The 18,923-nt window shown below is 57.9% G+C and overlaps 1 protein-coding gene across 10 annotated transcripts in view; it reads right to left on the bottom strand.

Annotated features, from left to right (window-relative positions):
- LRP8 (LDL receptor related protein 8) overlaps positions 1–18,923 on the bottom strand; it is a 73,637-nt gene that overhangs the window by 38,963 nt on the left and 15,751 nt on the right. For all 10 annotated transcript variants that reach the window (XM_037043231.1, XM_037043227.1, XM_037043228.1 and 7 more), the window contains exon 3: positions 19–141. In XM_037043231.1, the coding sequence (XP_036899126.1) occupies positions 19–141 (123 nt within the window). The remainder of the gene's footprint in view (positions 1–18; positions 142–18,923) is intronic.

Here is an 18,923-nt window from a genome sequence, read left to right as displayed (position 1 = left end):
CCAAGGAACACGACTCACTGCAAGTGGCCTCGAACTCGTCAGAGCCGTCAGAACACTCCTCCTCGCCATCACACTTCCATCGCTCGGGGATGCAGTGGCCGTTGTCACAGGTGAAGTCACTGTCCGTGCAGGTCTTCTTGGCTGCGGGGACAAGGAGACAGGTGTGAGGGGCCTGGCGGGCAGCTGACCGTGAGGTGACCAAAACACACTGAACCACATGGCCTTCCCCAGCCCCCCAGGGCCCGGGTGCCCCATTGACCAAGAGAAGAAGACAGGAGAGAAAGGCTTTTACTGAGCACCAGGTGGAGACAGGTGACACGTGTTCTGCCCTCCAAGTTCAGAGCTCAAGTCCAACAAGGGTAACAGGATCCCTCCTCCAAGGGAACGGCCCTTACAACACCTCTCTTCCCCCGAAGGCCAGTTCCACCGTCACGGCCTCCAGGAAGCCTTCCCTTCTGCCAGTACTCAGTCCTTTTACCTGACTGTCCCACTCCCCCCATCCAGCCCAAAGTCAAGGCCTCATCCATAAGCACCAGAATGCTCGTGATAATAAATCATAAAGGCAAATGGTTGCTTTGTGGCAAGAGTAATAAAGAGTGGTGCAAAGAGACTCTATCTACTGGGCAAGACACCCAAATTAGCTTCTGTCCCCTGGGGTGCTTCTGGTCTAGAGGGGGAGGCCTCTGCATGGCGATGGAGGGGGCATCTCAGTCCCAGCCCTGCCTCTTTCTGTCTGACCTTGGGGTTATTACTTAACCTCTGAGCCTCTATTTCCTTCTCTATATAATGGGAAGAAGAAAACAAAGGGCTCGGCAGGGGACTAACGCAAAGCTGTAACGTGTAAAGAACATGCACAAGAGCTGCTGGCACAGGGCAGACGCTCAGTTTAAGTAGCAGCCATTGCTGTTTTTATCGTCGGAAGTCTTAATTAGAAGCAAAGGAAATGGGATGCTCTGTGGTCTCCCAGGGCCTGTGTGTAGCAGGCTGAGATCTCACAGCCAGTAGCAGAATGGGGACAAGAATGCAGAGTGCACCATGGTTTGCCAACCTCCCTGTCCCTCCACTGGCCCGGTGCTCCTCCAGTGTAGGGACTATGTCACATTCAGCACAGGACCTAAATCGGGGTAGCTCTCTGTGGGTGCAGTGAACCCACTGGACACAGAGCTGTCCAGACTCTATGCACACACTCCAGAGCCAGGCTCCCCTCCTTCCCAGAAGCTCCTCCCCAGAGGCCAGCCTGGAGTTTTGTGCATCCTCCCACAGGTCCCCTGGCTGCTTCTGGAACCACATGACTGCTACCTGCCCCACCCCGCTGCCCCAGAAGCCTGGCAGGCAGGACTTGGGGACGGATACTGGGTCTCCTAAATCCATTCCATTTCTGCATTCCTTTTCAGTGGAATCTTTGCACGAGATCTGCATTCTAAGATGAGTTTTCTTCCCAGTTTCCTTAGAAGAACACCTTTGCCTGTGCAGGGCTAGAAGAAACCGTAGGAATCAGAATCCACCTACAGATGGGGAGCCGGGGGCTCAGAGAGGAAGGGAAAGCAGCCAGCCCAGGGAAACAGCAAGGCAGGGGTCAGAAGCAGCTTTCCTGACCCCCAGGCCAGGGTGCTGAGCAGCCCTTCCTGAGCCCTGCCTGCACCAAGGGGTGGTGGGAGGTAACAGACACCAACCCTGCCTTTTGGTAAATCATGGCCCATAGCCATCTGAAAGTAAGCATAGTTGTGGACCACGGCTCTCAGGGCGTTTCCTAACCCGGGCAGCAGAGTGTTTTCTCCACCAGAAGCTCAGCGTCCAGAAAAGAAACATATTTCCCAGTGTTTTCCTGTCCCAGAGTTCTCTGAGTGTACCCTGGCAGGGTACACAGTCTCTGTGCTAGGTACTCACTTTACAGGGAAACCTCACAACAAAGGGCCCATCTGTTCCCTGTGACACACGAGAAAACCTAGGGGTGCTGAGTTACACACTGGAGGTCACTTATGGGTAAAGCCAGGGTAACAATTTGACCTCATGGTTGATGCCCAGGTAGCTGCTGTGAATCCTGTTTCACACAAGAGGAAATTGAGGATCAAAGGGGCGGGGGTGGAAGGTGGTGGAGGTGGGCTTCAGTTCCAGGCGGCAGCGGCCAAAGCCTAGGCTCCCTCCACGAAGTTCCTCCACCGTGGCAGCAGTCGGGGCTGAGTCAGGACTCCAGAGAGGCAAACGCAGTGACTAAGTCCGGGAGCCTGGGGCGAGGCAGCTCCACCTGGAGGGGCCTGCACGAGGTGTCCCCCTGGATGTGGCCACAGCAGGCAGCAGAATACGCCTGGGCTTATGACAACCTGAGCTCTGATGGACTGCCCTGGGGAAACTGAGACAGGCGGTGTGCCACTTTCAGGCTGGGGACTAGACTAAACTGCTTCGACGGGCCTGTCTGAAGTGTAACCACGTGGAAGGATTTGGAGTAGAGCTGAGGCTGAGTCTCTGGGCGACTCTGGGCAAGTGGGGACGGTGGCTTTCCCACGCAGCACTGACACAGGACACAAGGCAAAAGGTTCTCCCGAGGGATCTGAGCGAGCATCCCAGTGAACTGAGCCCGACAGCCCCTCATCAAGAGGCTACATCAGCACTGCCAAGTGATGAGGGCTGGGCAGCGTTTTGAGGCTGTCAGAGCAAGCCATGCCAGCCCCCGCTCTCCTGGCCCAGCAGCCTTGGCTCCAGCTCCCAGGGTGATTCCCCAGCTGGGCTGGAGGCCGTGGCTCCCTGTTTCCAGGGACGCATGTCCCTCCATGCCAGTCGCCTCTTGGACAATGCCCACCTCTGTGAGTCCCTGTACTCCACAGCCCAGGAACAGTACACAGCCATCCAGGGTCTGCGACATCATAATCTGGTGCCATGGCAACAGATGAGCTGCCACAAAGGATTTGGGATTCCAGAGGGCGGTGGGGAGGGGCTGATACCAGGGCAGAGTGGGGGAGAATGGGAGATCCAGGACAAGGGAAGTGGAGTGGCCAGCAGTCCTCAGTCAATCGAACTCTGCCCTGCCACTTGTGGGCTGTGTGACCTTTTGCAAGTTACGTAAGTTCCCTGAGCCTCGCTTTCCTCACCTGCACTCAGAGGTAGTACCCCTTCACCACTGTTGTGAGGAGACGGCGGGCTAAGGATGGAGCCAGGGCCTAAACTGGAACGCGTAGAGGTGCGGAGTTTGAAGTGTATGAGGTCAGCAGCCCCAGCTGCTGGTGTGTGTGACTGGGCCCATCTGTCCCACTGGGCCTGCCTCCTCACATGGAAATGGAGGTGTGGTGCTCACTGAATCCTCTGCCCTTCTCACACCCTCAGTCTACGGTGAAATTATGATCACTGAGCACCTCCCAGCCTCCCGCCCCCAGGGCATCCTTTCCCCAGAGAATGCACATCCTTCCTCTGTTGTTCCCCACCCACACTCATCCCACAGCGTGGTGCAGACAGGGGTGGGGGGTGGGGGGCTTCAAAACAAAGATCAGTCCGGGCTGCCAGGTGCAACTGCTTGGCGTGGCTCCCTCTGGGCAGCCCCAGTGCTCCATCAGGATGCAGCCTTGAAGGCCTCTGTACGGCTCTCCCACCCTGTAAGCCAGAAAACCGGAGAGAAGTTGCTGTTCCAAGTCACAGAATGCATCTGTGGGAGGGTGGCACCGGAACCCGGGGATTCTCACTCCAGGGCCAGAGTATGGCCAGGAAGGCAGGGGAGGGCCACCTGACCCAGCCTAGGGGTCAAAGAAGGCTTCCTGGAGGAGGGGACTGCATTCAAGGAAGAGGAATCAACCAAGGTGTAGGAGTGAGGAGAGCGATGAAGGGCCTGGGACTCGGAGCAGAATGGCCATACAGGGTTGGGGACCTGGGAGGTCCACCAGTCCAGAGGCCAACGCGCCCTGCCTGGCCCGAGGCTTCTCCTCAGAGGCCCAGTGCAAGGGCCTGGTGCAAGGGCCCGGCTTTTCCTGAGCTCAAGCAGAGTCATACCCAGCCTCTGCTAAGCTCAGGGCTGCTTTTGAGCAGCCAACAAAACCCACGGCTCTAGGCTGCGAGGGCTTCCTTTGGGATTTCCCAGAGGAGGAAGAGAAAGGCAGAGGGCAGGACGTAGAGCAGGTGGCCCTGCACCCCAGTGTTTGGGACAAGGCACTTATTTTTCCCCTTGGAGAGGCACGGTGCCCACTGGCTAGCTAAAGGCTCTGAGAAAGCCTACAATAAAGGTGCCAAACTGACTTTGTTTCCTCCAGCACTTCACAAACTTGTTTAGCCAAGGAACTTTTTTGGTTGCCACGTGTGTGAGTTTCCCAAGAAACAAGTGGCCCAATGAACCACACACGGAGAAACACCGCTGTCGTGCAAGCCCCTCCTCATTCTAGAGATAAGATGAAGCCCGGAGAGGGGAGGACTGGCTGTGGTCACACAGCAGAGGCTGGTCCCAATTTTTTGGCCGTCTCTACCAAGCAGTGAAAACCAGGAGACAGTGTTCACAGAGCACTCAGCCCAGAGTGAAGCTGAGGGGACACCACCGGGGACACCCCAGTCCTCAGAGCAGGGACGTGCCCCGAGGAGGGCTCAGGGTGGGAGAAGGGGCTGACACCAGGCCACATGGGGCAGGGAGCTGAGCAGGATGTCAGGGATGCTGGCCCTGGCTGCCCTCGGGCCCCTGCAGGTAGGCTGCGGGCCTCCAGGAGTGCCCTGTGAAGGCGGAGACCCTCAGGCTAGGTGCGTTCAGGCTCAGCCTTGTTGTGGCTCAGCCTTGTTGTGGCCCAGCCAGCTGGGGCGTGTCTCCCCTCCCTGGGCAGGGGAGAGTTTGAGAGAGCAAAGATTTGAAGCCCCACCTAGGAGGTTGGTGCACAGAAGGGACTTATCTGCCCCCACTGCCTCTCCCGGCACTGGGTAGCCTGGCTCCAGGTGGCCTGGCTCAGGCCCTGCGGCCCAGCCTTAAGACAGCTGGGCCACTTGTACCCGAANGGCTGCGGGCCTCCAGGAGTGCCCTGTGAAGGCGGAGACCCTCAGGCTAGGTGCGTTCAGGCTCAGCCTTGTTGTGGCTCAGCCTTGTTGTGGCCCAGCCAGCTGGGGCGTGTCTCCCCTCCCTGGGCAGGGGAGAGTTTGAGAGAGCAAAGATTTGAAGCCCCACCTAGGAGGTCGGTGCACAGAAGGGACTTATCTGCCCCCGCTGCCTCTCCCGGCACTGGGTAGCCTGGCTCCAGGTGGCCTGGCTCAGGCCCTGCGGCCCAGCCTTAAGACAGCTGGGCCACTTGTACCCGAATCGGGGAGATGAAAGGGCTGCTCCCCCCATTGGTTACCCTTCTGCAGAGCTTGCCAGGCCCTAGCGTTGCCAAGACAACCGCTGTCAGCAGCTCGAAGATCCGGGGTGGGGGCAGGGGGCGTGCCAGCCTGCCTCTGGCCTACTAACCTGGCAGGCAGATTTAAATGGCAGTCCAGGAAGCTACTATTAAACTGTCACCCCAGTCAACGGACGACAGACCCCGAGTGTTCTCTGGCTTCAGCAACAACACAGCAGGAGTGAGAGGGGGAGGAGCTGGTGGCCCAGAGCAACCTGCACCCCCTCCCAGGAACCCGCCCCCACCCCGTGCCCACTCACTCACCGCCAGAGCCAGAACCAGCGGTCCTCTCAGGCTGCAGCGGGGCTTGGCACGGGCTGCAGCACAGCCCAGGGCCTGGGACACGCCCTCTTTATGTTTAAGCAGACGAACCCTTTTCCCCCGAGTGAAACCCCAACATAAAGGGGAAGCTGCACTTCTGGAACCTCATCAGCCGTTTCCCCATCACCCCCTAACAAGCCTGGTGGGGCCATGAAACCCAGCTCACAGCCTGCCACCCACCGCGCTGGGTCCAAACCCTGACCCCACTGCCTCCCCAGAGGAGTGATGTCCCTAAGAACCCTGGGTTTAAAAATCCTGTGGGTCGAATACAACATTTAGAACAGCTGCCTTGGTCTCACTTAAACCCGAGGGTCTCACTTAGAGTCCAACCCAAGACTCTAAGACGGTGGCTCTCTCATCTCACCCTCGGCCCTGCGGTGGGACTCTGGGACAGTCGCTGCTGAGTCAGACCCACCAGTGAACTACGGGTGCCTCACCTGCCGCTGCCCCCATTCCAGCCCTGCATGGGGCTGTCTCTGAGCGCGCCCGCCGACAGTCAGACTCAACGCTCTCAGTTCCCACAGAGTGTGGTGGCCAGGGCTCCACGCTTGGTTTTGTGGGGTTTTGTGGGGCCCCCAAGGGTTTCCAGGGCTCAAGCCACCACTATCCATCAGCAGGTGACATCTGAGTTTGCTTCCTCTCCCACCCTTTCATCCGGCCTAGGGAGAGCGAATGAGGCAGCAGCAGGTGCTGGGGTGGGGGAGGGGTGGACACGGGAAGGGCTGGAGGAGATGAAGAACGAAGGGGTGTGAGAGGACCACACTCTCGAGGGCATCTTCGCTTTTGCACTGGGCGAGGTCCTCACCTGGGTGTCCTCTGGCCTCACAACAGTGCTCCCCACCCCCTCCTTCCTGTCAGTGTCCCCCTCACATGCCGCCACACACGACCTGACACCAAGCAGATGCTCAAAGAATACCTACGACTCCACCCATCTGACAGATCGTGTGACCTCTTCCCACTTTGGGCCTCGGTTTCCTCACATGAACAAACCTTCAAGGACACCCCCCCAACCAGCTGCCATTCTGGAACTAAGACACAGGTGGCTTGTGGTCCATTGTGCTGCCTCAGGCCCCACCAGAAAGGTCACCTGGGGCTTCCAACGACCAAGGCCCTCCTTCAGGTCCCTGTGCACCCCAGCTGCTCTCAGACGCTGCCCGACCCCAGCCCTGCTGTCGCCAAGGGGGGTTCAAGCCCTCGCTGGAATATGTGGGGCTCCCTGTCGCCACAGGGAAGATGAGCGCCTCCGAGTTACAGACCACAAAGGGTTCTTCCTGTCGCAGTGATTTGTGGATGCAGGAGGTATTGAGCCAGTGACAGCTGTGAGGGGGTGGAGGGGATGGGGGTGGGGGAGAGGTGGACGGCATCAGCAGGAGTTCCTGGCTGGCGCCTGCAGAAGGACCAAAAGGACCAGGGGTGCTGCTTGGAGGGGCAGGCAGTACCCAGAGGAGATGCCCATGGCCCCGCCCAGTTTTTAGTCTTGGACTGCCCACCCTGGGTTTGGGCCACCCACTTGGCACTAGGGTTTTAGGCCCCGAGGAAAGAACTAGAGGGAAATGCATGGTATCCTCAGAACAAAAGCTTCCAGAGGAGAGGAGGTATGGTGAGGAAACTCCCTCTGACCTCTAGCCAGGGTCCCGCCAGGGTCCCACCCAGCTCCCAGCCACACACATGGCACCTCCACTCAGGCAGGAGCACTTGCTGGCCTCAGTGGGAACTCGGCCTCCACTGACCGGGGGACCCTCCTATCTAAACCCAGGAAGGCCGCCCGAGCTGGGGGTCCACAGCTCTGCCTCCCTCGGGCAGACCTGAGAGCCTGCCAAGGAACCCTCGCCTTCCAGGCCCAGTCTCCTCCGGGGGAAGGGGTGGCAGCTCTTCTGCCTCCCTCTGCAGCGGAGGAAAAGGCTCCAGGTCTGCCATCAGCACACTGGGTGACACCCGGCAGGTCTCTCTGCACTCTGCTACCTTTCCCCCACAGACTTCAAGTGGGAAACGAGGGTGCCTGGGGCAGAGCTCTATAGCCAGGAGTGAAGAGGCTGGGCCAGAGGGGCCTGAGAACCCACGAACGGCAGACGCTGCCTCCGACAACAGCCTGGATCGGGTTTGCTGAGGGAGCAGGAGACAGGCCAGTCGTTTCTGCCCCACAGCCAGGAGGCATGAGGAAGTGATCATGGAGAGATGCCCCCACAGTCTGGGGGTCCTTCCTTCCACCTCACGGGCAGTCAGGGCACTGGCCCCCGCAGAAACGGCCAAGCAGCACTGTCTGGCCAGAAGGCAGTGGCTGAACGTTGCTGGGAAGCAGCCCTGGCTAAGTGGAAAATGCAAATGGTCTCACCAATTAGGCTGGAACGAAGGAGCGTTTCCGGGGGGAGCCCCACTGGGCCATCCTGGTGATAAATGGTCATGGACACCCTATTATTGGGAAATCCATCTCCTGGGACTGGGTGGGTCTCTCAGGGGCACCCCCACTGTGCTGGTCCTGGGCTTCTTGCCCGGGAGGCTGGTACGAGCTCTCCACCACCCCCAGCGCCTCACAGGCCAGCCAGACAGTCTGGGCCCGCGGTGTGCCGAGCAGGAGGCCTGGAGGTTAGGGCGTCACTGTGAGCTGTTCAGGCCTGTGCCAGGAAGGCTGCTGGCTTTTGTGTGGGGAAAAGCTAAGATTATTTCACTGTGAATGGGATCAGCATTAGGGATTAGCACCCCTGGCCTGGGGCCCTGGCTCCACCGTGTGACCTGTGTAAGGCTTCTGTCTCCTCTGTGCCTTGCTTTCTTCCTCTGTGACATAACTGGATTGAACAAGGTAATCTCCAAGTTCATCTCCTTTTGAGGTTTGGTATTACCCACCAGAGGGTCCTCGGTGAGGCTGACAGAGGAAGGGAACCATGGCTCAGTACTCAGGCCCTCCCAGGTCACTCCCGTGACCCCTGGTGGGGAGCTGTAAATCCAGTCAGTAGCCACCATCCTGCCAAAAGCCTGTCCGTAATCAGAAAGCCACCTTTCCATATTCTGCTGAGTTCCTGTCTCCCTCAGAATATGACCCAGTGTCTTAGCAAGAACTCAGGAACACGTCACGCTGCCAGTACCCGCTCTGGCCCATCCCTGGCTGCCACCGGCTCCCATATCCTCCCCACAGTCCTGGAGAAACTGTGGGCTTCCCCACCCCCCACCCCGGTGTCTCTACTTGGGCAGCTCCACCAGGCAGGAGGCTTCTTCCATCTCCACCTGGAAAAAATCTCCTTTCACGCCTCCGGGCCAGCTCTGGCATCAACTGTTGATGGTATCTGACAGTGCCCTCCACCTCCAACAAGGCAGAAAGGTGTGGCACCCCCCTGCCAGGTCTGCAGGGGCCCAGAACTTCAGCAAGCTCAACTCCCCACAAGGTGCTTGCTCTGCGGCCATAGTTTTGGCAGGTCAGACCCACGCAAGCGCTTCCAGGCTGCGCCCGCCCCGGCGTCCAGGTGGAGAGCTACAGCCCTGTTCGACAGCACTCACCTCCCGTTGACAGCCTGCGAGGCCCCAGGAGCCCTCCACCAGACTAGTGCTGGCTCCTAAGTCACCTGAACAGCTCAGTGAGCGGGGACACAGAGCTCAGCCACTACCACGAGGCCGGCCTCAGGCGCTGCAGACCTTCCCCAGTTGTAGCTGCACTCTGGGCTGCGGGAAAGCCCTTCAGAGGGACCCTCAGGGGGTTCCACAAACCCAGGCTAGGTCTGGGGGGAGCTAGAAGAGCCTCTGAGTGGTATGGGCCTCAGAGTCCTGGGCATTATTCCAGGCTACCCTTGACCTCCGGAGTGACCTTGGACAAGTCCCTTACCCTCCCAGTGCCTCAGTCTCCCCAACTAGATAAGGGAGGAAAAAGGAGTCAGGTTTTCCACGTGCACCATTCACAAGCCTGCCTGGGGCGCTTCCTCATGTTGAGAGTGGAAAAACAGACAGAAGGCACTCCAGTGTGTGCGCAAGGCTGAGTGTGGGGAGCCTGAGCAGCGGCACCCGCTTCCAGCAGAGGCAGCAGGCGTGCCACTGGGCAACAAGGACATCAGAGCACATGCATGGCTCAGGGTAGGTGCTCCACGGGGACAAGGATGCTGACAGCAGGGGCCACAGAGGAGCAGTGGCTCAGAGGTGGCGAACCGTGGGGGCGTTTGGGGAGACGGGTTGGGTTAAAAGGAAACCTGCGGAACTGGGGTCCTGAGTGGATGCAGTGCTGAGTGATGGGCTACAGACCCCAGACCCCGGGCCCTCGGCCTGGCCATTCACAGCAGCTCTGGGAGGTGGTTAAGAGTGGGGACATCACCTTCTTTGAGAGATGAGGGGGCAAAGCCCTTGAAAGGCAAGGGACTGTCCCAAGCTCACAGAGCTCAAGGCAGAACCAGACCCCAGCTCATCCCTACTGCTCTACAAGAAAAGAAAAAAAAGATGAGAGCTGGACCTTCCCAGCTGAGGAGCCAAGAATTCAGGTATAACAGCCACACCCCAGGATCCAGGCCAGACGGCCCTGATTAGAATTGAGGGTGGTGAGCTCACAGTGTGACCTCAGACCATCGAGTCCCTTCTCCGGGCCTCAGTGCCCCAGCCTGGAAATAAGGCTGCTGAACACAGGGGTCTCCGAACCCTCACCAGCCCCTCCTCTCTCTGTGAATGAGGGCAGCTGAGGGGGAGGGAGCCTTGAAGTTGAACCTCAAAGAAGGGGTGACCTTGGCTGGCAGCAGCAGGGGCTGAGGAAGCCCGCCTTGAAAAATCTTGTTTGATCCAGAAGAAAGAGGATGGATTCTAAAAGCAGATGGAGAAGGTGGTTCCCTTTTTTGGCTTCCATGTGCATTTGGAAGGGGTCTATTCTCCAAAGTCCTTTAATATCCTGGGGGTTGGTTCCAGTAGGAAAGGGTGTGGGGGGGGGGCACGAGCCTACCAGGCAGCAGATTCCTGAGAGATGGCCCCAAGGCCCTGCGCCCCCACCCAACGATGCAGAGTCTGGGTCAACTCGGCGGCCTAAGGCCGTGTAACTCAAGGTCCCCCCACCAGTATGACTACAGGTCAGCTAATGGCTCAGAGCCTCCCTCTTTCCTCACCCATAAAATGGGCCAACAATAACTACATCCCTGAGGGGTAAGAAATAAAGAACATTATATGGCTGGGTGGCTCACTTGGCTGAAGCATCGCTCTGTACACCAAAAGGTTGCGGGTTTGATTCCTGGGCAGGGCACAATCCTAGGTTGCAGGTTCAATGTTTCTCTTCTGTTCCCCACCCCCTCTAAAGTCAACAAATATACCCCTGGATGAGGATTAAAAAATAATAATAAAAATAAAAGATATAGATGTTGAAATTATGTGGGGGATAGTACCGCGCACACAGGCAGAGGAGCTCTTGTGGATGACCAGTTTCCTTTTTACCATCACCCCACACTGGCTCTCCTGCTGGGACTTCGGAGGAGGGCAGGGTTGCCTTCTGCTGGAATGGGACAGGACCCAGGGGAGGTCAGTGCAGACGGGGCACTGGGTGGGCAGGGGAGGCTCAGAAGGTGCCGACAGCTGCAGGCAGAACAGGCCTGGGAGTCTGGGAGTCGGGCCCGGGGGGCCATCAGGTCTGAATCTGGCCTTTCGTAAAGGGGGAGAACTGAGGCCAGTGAAAGCGAAGGCCTGCAGGAGACCTGGGGGCACCTGAGGCCTTGCTCCCGAGGCAGCCTCAGCAAAGCAATCAAACTCCCTCCCAAGTCCTGGTCATAGAGCAGAACTGAAGCTTAAGAGGCTCACGGAATCGTAAGACAGCCTTGGAATCACAGGACAGAATCTCCAATTCCAGGAGAGGAGCTTAGACTCAAAACACACAATTTAAAAGTTCTTAAACCTAAACATCCCAACGTTAGGACCGTGAATTCACAGAATCTTTCCAACTTTGAAATCACAGACAGAATTGTAAACTTACAGATCGAAAACAAACCCTAGGGGCTTCGAGTCACAGACTCCGTAATCCAGGCACCAGGAGAGGCCAAGGCCTGCTCCTTCCCCCCGCCGGTGCAGGAATCCGCTGTTCCCACCGCTGACATATGGCCACTCCGCCTTCCTGAATGCACTCAGCGGCAGGGGACCCAGCCAGCTGTGCCGGCTGGAGGCTGGACACGTTCCTTCCTCTTGAACAGGGAGGGAAATAAGTTCTCAACAGGAGATCCCCACTTCGTACAAATGATTTTTCACCCCTCCTTGTTCTTTGGCTCCGATCGGAAAGATTCCTAGGGAAGTGGCAAGGAGCCAAGAGCTGCCACAAAATGACTTTACCCAGCAGACAGGCTGGTAATAGTTTTCGGTGGGAAAAAGGATGGAGAGGGGCTATTAACTCCAACTTACCATGCGATAAAGGAAATTAAGGTATAATACTGAGGAGGCGGCAATTCCAATGACCTATTTGGAATACCAATTACTTCAGGCTTCTCAGAATTGCTGGAAATAAAGAGAAAACCCAAAAAGAGATTGTGGCTGTGGTCTGGGCTCATCTGGATTAGGCTGTTTGTTTGCACTGGGACCTTAATGTCGAGAACAAGGGAAACGCCCCTGTCCTTGGGAGACGACTCTGCCAGAGGCGGGGAGGAAATTCAGGCCCACGAGTTGTCACTACTCTGCTCAGCAAGTGCTCAGGGCACAGGAGGTCCCCAGTCCCCTTCAGGGAGGGCTCAGTGTAGGGGCCATTGGGGCCTCCTCTTTCCCAGCTCACACCTTTAGGTCCTGTGTCCTAGGAGGGAGCCTGGGAAGGTGGGGCTTCTGATGACCCCTCTTCTAACTGGGAAGTCTCAGGTCCCTGCTGCTGGAAGCCAAAAGAATCAGGCAGGGGGGCCTACTGTGTGCCGGGCCCCCTACTGGGTGCTAGCAAGCTTGCAATTAGGTGAGACCTTAAGAGGTGGCCATATCCTGCAGGGCTGGGGTCCAGGGTTCTGGTGGAGACCGTCCACCCATGAGCATGCAGGGTGGGCAGTTAATGGCTGTGGCCCAGCAGGACGGCTATGAGGCTGCAGGCCAGAGCTGGGGAAAAGGAGACAGACGTGGCTGTGGGAGGTGAGCAGAGGGCGGGAATGGGGCAGGTGCCAGCAGCTCCTCACTTCCCGCTGGCTTCCTGGCCCAGACCTCGGCCACCCCTGCCGCTTCTCAGAGCCCCTCAGACAGGGTGCCCATCACCCTGAGGTTGCGAGCCAGCATGGTTATTCCCCCAACAAGTTAGGTCCCACTACTGCTCAAAGGGAAGAGAAACCACTTCTGAAACATCTTGCTCTGTAGCCTGCCTGCTGCCCTGTGATGATCCCACCCACCCAGCCCTTTTCTTCAAGTGGACATCATCTCCTAGCTCAGAGGTTTAGAAGGTGCTAGTCTGCTGCCCGCTGCGGCCCTCCTCCCACGGGGAGCAGGTTAAGAAGCCAGAGCTCCAACCCTGGCTTTACGCTTTTACTGGCGCTGTGGCCTCAGGCAGGTTACTTCCCCCTCCAAGCCTGTGCTTTCCTCATCTAAAGCTGCGATGGTGAATACTGACCTGCAGGGTAGTCGGTTGTGAGAGAACATTCATCAGGGGCCAACATAACAGCTACTTGGATAATACTCAATGAGAGAAAGTCCTCCTGACGTTCGATTATACGCCCTCAGGAAGTTTTTGTTACAATTGTTAAAAAGGCGTCAGGAGGCCTGGTCGTCTGGTTCTTCCTGACGTGGTTCCCCATGAATGAAGTGGAAGGGATGCTCCTCCAAGAAAAAGGCCCAGGTGGAGCTGCTGCCCGGCAGCCAGCTGGGCTCACAGGACAGGCTGTTTCAGAACTGGCATCCCCAGCTTAACCGATAATGATTCTAAACCGTGGCAGAGCCAGACTGGTCCCCGGGACCTACAGTTGGTGAGCGGAAATCACAAGGAGGTCCAGTCACCACATTCCCTGCCACCTCTACCCCTGGTCTCTGCCAAGCCCCACAGAGAACCAGAGTCTTCACAGGGGTGTCTCCTCCACTCTTGTGTGGGCCGGAGCCCAGGAGGGCTGCATGGGGGAGCGAAGCTGGAAGGGGGCTGCTGACCATTTCTGGGTGAATGGTGAGCCGGTCTAAGGCCGAGCCGTGTGAGGCTGGGGGGCCTGGCCCGCGTATCAGGGAAGCACATCTTCCTCATACCTTGGGAGTGGGGAGTGGAGGACCCCCCTCCCCCAATTCCATGTGGGCTCCGAGGCTTCTTCTGGCTACACCTCATTGCTCTGTGTGGCTGTCATTCAACTCCCTTGCCTGCTAGACCAGCAGCTCACTGGATGCAGGAGGAGGTCTGCGTGGTGGGCACTGAGGGAACGCTCAGAGAGTGTGTGCTGAATGGACAAACGAATGGACGGATGGACGGATGCACCACTGTGCGCTGGGTATTTTCTACCTACACAGAATTTACAGCCCAAGACACAAACCCTCTTCTCCACCCTTCATTCTACATACATTGGAAAAACAATAATCATCAAAGCATTGCTTTCAAAATCCTTCATTTGTGGGTAATGACCTGGGGCTCCAGGGGACCCCAGGTCTCTGCAGTTGGTTGGACTCTCATACCCCTCCCTCCAGGCACAGGAGCCACGTCTGTGTCCTCTTTCCTCCTTTCCCAAAACACAGCAGTGCCACGGAGGACAGACCTGACGCCACCGGTTCCAGCTGCGCCCAAGCTGCTGTGGGGCCTTCGGCGAGCAACTCACCTGTTGGCTAAGGGGTGGGTCTCTCAGCCCTCCCTCTAGTTCATCACCAAGAGCCAGTGTGAGAAACTGGGCTTGGAGGACAGTGCCAGCACCCAGGCAGGGGCTTCTGGGAAAGGTTCACAGTCTGTGAGGCTCTGTCTGGCACCCACATCCTGGCCTGTTCCTCAGGAACCTCCGGGACACGTGGGCCCGAATGTACTGTGCCAGCTGCCTCTGGGCCAGGCCCTCATCTGCCCACTGCATCTTGAGGTTTACAAAGCCCTTTGCATACACCTCCTCATTTAGTCCTTACAACAAACTGCCCTGGGGGCTCAGGAAGGGACAGGATAGGTTCACTCATCCACCCAGTGTTCTGCCTTGACACCACAGCCCCGGCCCGGCCAGTGGCCCAGCCTCCTCCAGGAAACGGGAAGGATCTTGCAAGCCTTGACCTTGCCCTCTGAGCAACCCTGAGAAAGGGGGGTGGTACCCTCCCTCTCAAGAACCTCTCTGAGTCTCCATGAAAATACAACAGCAAAAATGTGGCACAGGCATGAAGCATGGCCAGGACAACAGCCCACTGGAGCAGAAACAGCACAGACAGCCCCAGAGCCTGAGCCCCAGCCTGGGTCCTGGCCCCTTCACACCCTGGCTCTGTGCTCGGGAGGGCCTGGGTCTCCCCATCTGTCAGACGGGGGACAAGAATCCTGCCCCTTGCAGGCCAGTTGTGCACTTGCTAAACTCACCCTTGCTCCACTGCTGTGTGGCTTGTTCGCTCGCGACCACCAGCTCAGCCAGGTGGGGTGAGAGGCAGCCCTCTCTCTGCACATAGCCCAGCCCAACTTGCTGCACCCAAACGCCAGGCCTGGGCACAAGGGGGTGCTCAGACAGATGTGCAGACCCTCGGACCCATGCACACTGCACACACATGTGCAGGGGGGCACACACATTTGAACACACTCAATGTGCACCATATACTAAGCATACTCAGACACACATGCCACACTGTACACATACCGCAGCACACAGCCACGCATCCACAACCACGCACCCACAGACACAAGTGGTTTCACATGATTCTCATACACTGCAGACAAGAAATCATAAATTTCCCTGCCTCTCCTGTGACAGCCAGATGGTGGATTCTCCCAGAGGGCCACCACTTAATGCTCTAATTAATTTAAAAAAAATTCGAGGAACCTAGGGCATGGGTTTGTTCCAAACGTCCCAGGCATGGTCCAGCCGGAGGCGAAGGAGGGAAGCAGATCCCAGGGGAAGGAGGAATCCCCCTGCACCCAGGAGAGGCTGAGCACTCTCACCTGGAGGATTGATGTGTGGCCTAGCAAGGGAGGATGAAATTGAAACAAGGGCCTGACCCTGATTCCACGAGTGCCCCACGACCTTAGGGAGAGACCCTTCGCGGCATCCTGGCAGAAATGTCTGGCCTGGCCTGCACATCTCAGCAGACAGGGAGCTCAGTCTCCGCAAGGCCGCCAGTGCTACTGTCAGCCTGCACGGCAGTTCTAGGCTCACAGTCAGATCCAAACTCGCCCTCCATGAGCCCTACTGTGTGACTTCAAGGCACTATGGGGGTGGGGTGGGGAACAAAGCATAGAGCCACTGCAGTCTGCTGTGTGTAATAGATGAATTGGAAAGACAGGCTGGTCCGGGGGGACTTGCAGTGCTTCCTGCACCTCCCGCTTACACGCCTCCAGTGAGGGGCGGCTCACTACCTCTCTAGGTAGCTGCTCTGATTGGACAAAGGTCCATCTTCACCCAGGTCTCAGTGGAGCCCCAGCACGTTCTCTGGGTCACGAGGGCACGTGGTTCAGGTTGGCAGCACTTGCCCTCCAGGCCTCCCCGTCTTTCCCAGGGGTGCTTTTTTTGCTGCTGAGTGTTTAGGAAAACGCAGCAATAAATCTACCGCCTCACTTATGAGTAATTTGCTGTCAGGAGTTCTGCGTAAGCAGAGGGCTGAGTTAACAAGACTTAATTAACATTAATGTTGTGACAGATCTCAGCCGTGGTTGGGAAATCCCCCATCTTTGCAGCCCAGGTCCTCGCCTGCCGCTTCTCTGTGGGAGGTGGGAGGTGAGAGGCCCCGGGAGGGCTCTCGAAGCGGGTAACAGACATGACCATGGGGGCTGCCTCTCTCCCAGGATTTGGAGGGATTTGGGATCTGGGATGTGGGGGCTGGAGGTGTTCAGGGGATCAGCACAGGAAGCCAGGAGCCTCTGCAGCACCAATTCCAAAGGCGCTTCCAGGTTGAGCTCTCCATCCTTGCCCAGCACAGTGCCAGACACATGGGCCTCAGAGTCTGAGAGACCAGGGTTTGAATCTGCCACTCCCATGCTGAGGGACCTCTCTGAGCCTCACCATGCCTGGCAGCAATTCGGACAGGACAAATCCCCCTCACGGAGCTGGCAGAGGAGGGTTCGTGAGGCCACGCGCAGAGAGCAGAGGTGCTCTGAGATCTCCACTTCCTCACCCCGTCACAAGTACCAGAGCAAATGGTGGCAATTGCTGTCCCTGTGCCCATCACCTCATTTAATCCTCTGGGGTAGGGTCTGTCATAACCCCGTGGTACAGATGAGAAACCAAGGCACTGAGAGGGGAGGTGACTTGCCCAAGGCCACACAGACAGTCAGTGGGGGTGAGAGGCCCACAGCCACCCACTACTTCCACTGCAGAGACGCTGGAAGGATCCCTAGAGCCAAGGGGAGGGCAAAGGTCAGGCAATGGGGGCCATGCCGGGGCAGGGGGGGACACACATAATGTTTGTGGAATCATCTGTGAATGATGGAGGAAGAGAGAAGTGTGCTCTTCGGCAATGGGCATCCCACCAGGGAGGGCCAGGTGCCTGTGTTTCAACCACTGAGACTTTATTAAGCTGCCCCCCGAGTGCAGGGACAAAGGGGAAAGAGGTAAATATAGTGGAAGGTCCGCCCCTGTTCTCAGGCTTGGTACCACCTCTCAGCTTTCTCCAGGGTACTCAGCCCAGCCCTGGCGCGGGGCAAGCACACCGTAATTTATCATTAATGACTGACATTATTAATATTAATGGGAAGAAGCCTCTGGTCAGAGCCAACTTTAAGCAGCAGCAGGAGGAAGGCCCAGTGCCCACCAACCCATCTCAACACACCCGGGCCCCGCCTGCGTCCTGCACACGCACTGGGTCACTGAACAGGTCGGGCTGTGTTAAGGTCCTTCGGCACCTCGGGGCACCCCATACCCTTCTCTCCAGGGCACGGGAGGGGCTCTGGGCCCCAGGACCCCGGGTCTCACCTGAGGGGCTGCCCAGTTGGAGTCTTGGAGTCAAGGATCTGCTTGGGAACAGTGAGGGGTAGAAGGGCACAGGGCTGGGCGGGTCTAGCTCTGGAGTGTGACTGCTTTTCAGGCCCCCCAGCCCCATGTACCCTGAGCCCTACCACAACGCCCAGCTCCCGGGGACCTCCCTGGCCCTTCTGGCAGCCCTCTACCTCCTGACTCAGACACTAGCCATGTGGGCTTGAGGGAGCCGCTCATGACCCGTACCTCACTCCTCTCATCTGTGAGATGGGAGACAAAAGCAGTACCTACCTTTGGGGCCAATGTGGGGGTCAAATGAGACACCCCTGGCACGGAGTGAGGGCTCAGTGAACGGCAGCTGTGTTCACTGACAACTGACCCACCCCGGCCAGTGCCCTGAGACAGGTGGCTCACAGGTGGCTCGTGTCTCTACAGGCTGGTTCTAAGGCAGCAGAATCAGCTGGAGGGTCTTTGTGTGGCCCCGATGACAGGCCTGGGACCAACAGGACCTCTCAGGACAGAATCAGAAAGAACTTTCTTTTGGAAAATAGAACTTCCTTAGAAAAGGCGAAGCCTTCGTCCCAGGAGGTGTACAAACAAGGGATCCGTCTATTCATTCAACAAGCATTCACGGGCCCCTCCTCTGTGCTGAGCCCTGAATTGGGCGCTGGGGGGCTGGGAGACCCAATCCTGCCTGGAGAAACCCACACTCTGAAAAGGGAAGAGATGCTGAAGGTGCCAAACAGACCCCGGGTCAGGCCTGCCTACCCCTTGCAAATGTGTCAGAGTCTGGAAAAAAAAGAAGAGGCACTTTGCCATGAAGGAGGCTTGGGAAACACCCAAGGCAGCTCAGAGAGGGGCCGAGTGCTGGCCCAGCAGACCTGAGGCTGGGTTCTACCCTGCTCTGAGCCTACCCCATGATCCTGAGGGCTTCCCAGTGCCTCGCAATGTCCACGAGCTCCCTGCCCTGGCCCACCTGGACCACAGATCAGTGCCAGCCCCCAGAGCCCCTGCCTATCCCCCGATACCGATGAGGAATGGGTGGGAGGTGGCCCTGGAGGGAGGAGCCTGCCAGCAGCGGGGTGTAGAAGAGGGAGGGGTGGCTGTCTCTGCAAGGGCATGGCCAGTCCCAGGCAGGTGGTGGGCTCACCCCTTGCCCACTTTCCTGCCCCACAGCATCCCTCCCCCCCCCGCCCCCGGCCATGGTTCCCGGGGAGCAGGCTCCAAGGAGGCCCAGCAGCCAGACCACCAGCTGCTGCCCCCTCCCCATACAAACCCTGGTCACAAAGCACCCTCCCCCCAACTCTGCCCGCCTGCGGTG

This window comes from Sturnira hondurensis, unplaced genomic scaffold (assembly GCF_014824575.4).
Source record: "Sturnira hondurensis isolate 20B ecotype Veracruz unplaced genomic scaffold, ASM1482457v3 Scaffold0004068, whole genome shotgun sequence".
In the NCBI taxonomy this organism is placed as follows: domain Eukaryota; kingdom Metazoa; phylum Chordata; class Mammalia; order Chiroptera; family Phyllostomidae; genus Sturnira; species Sturnira hondurensis.
Note: the sequence above shows the minus strand (reverse complement) of the source record. Positions and strands in the feature narration are given on the sequence as shown.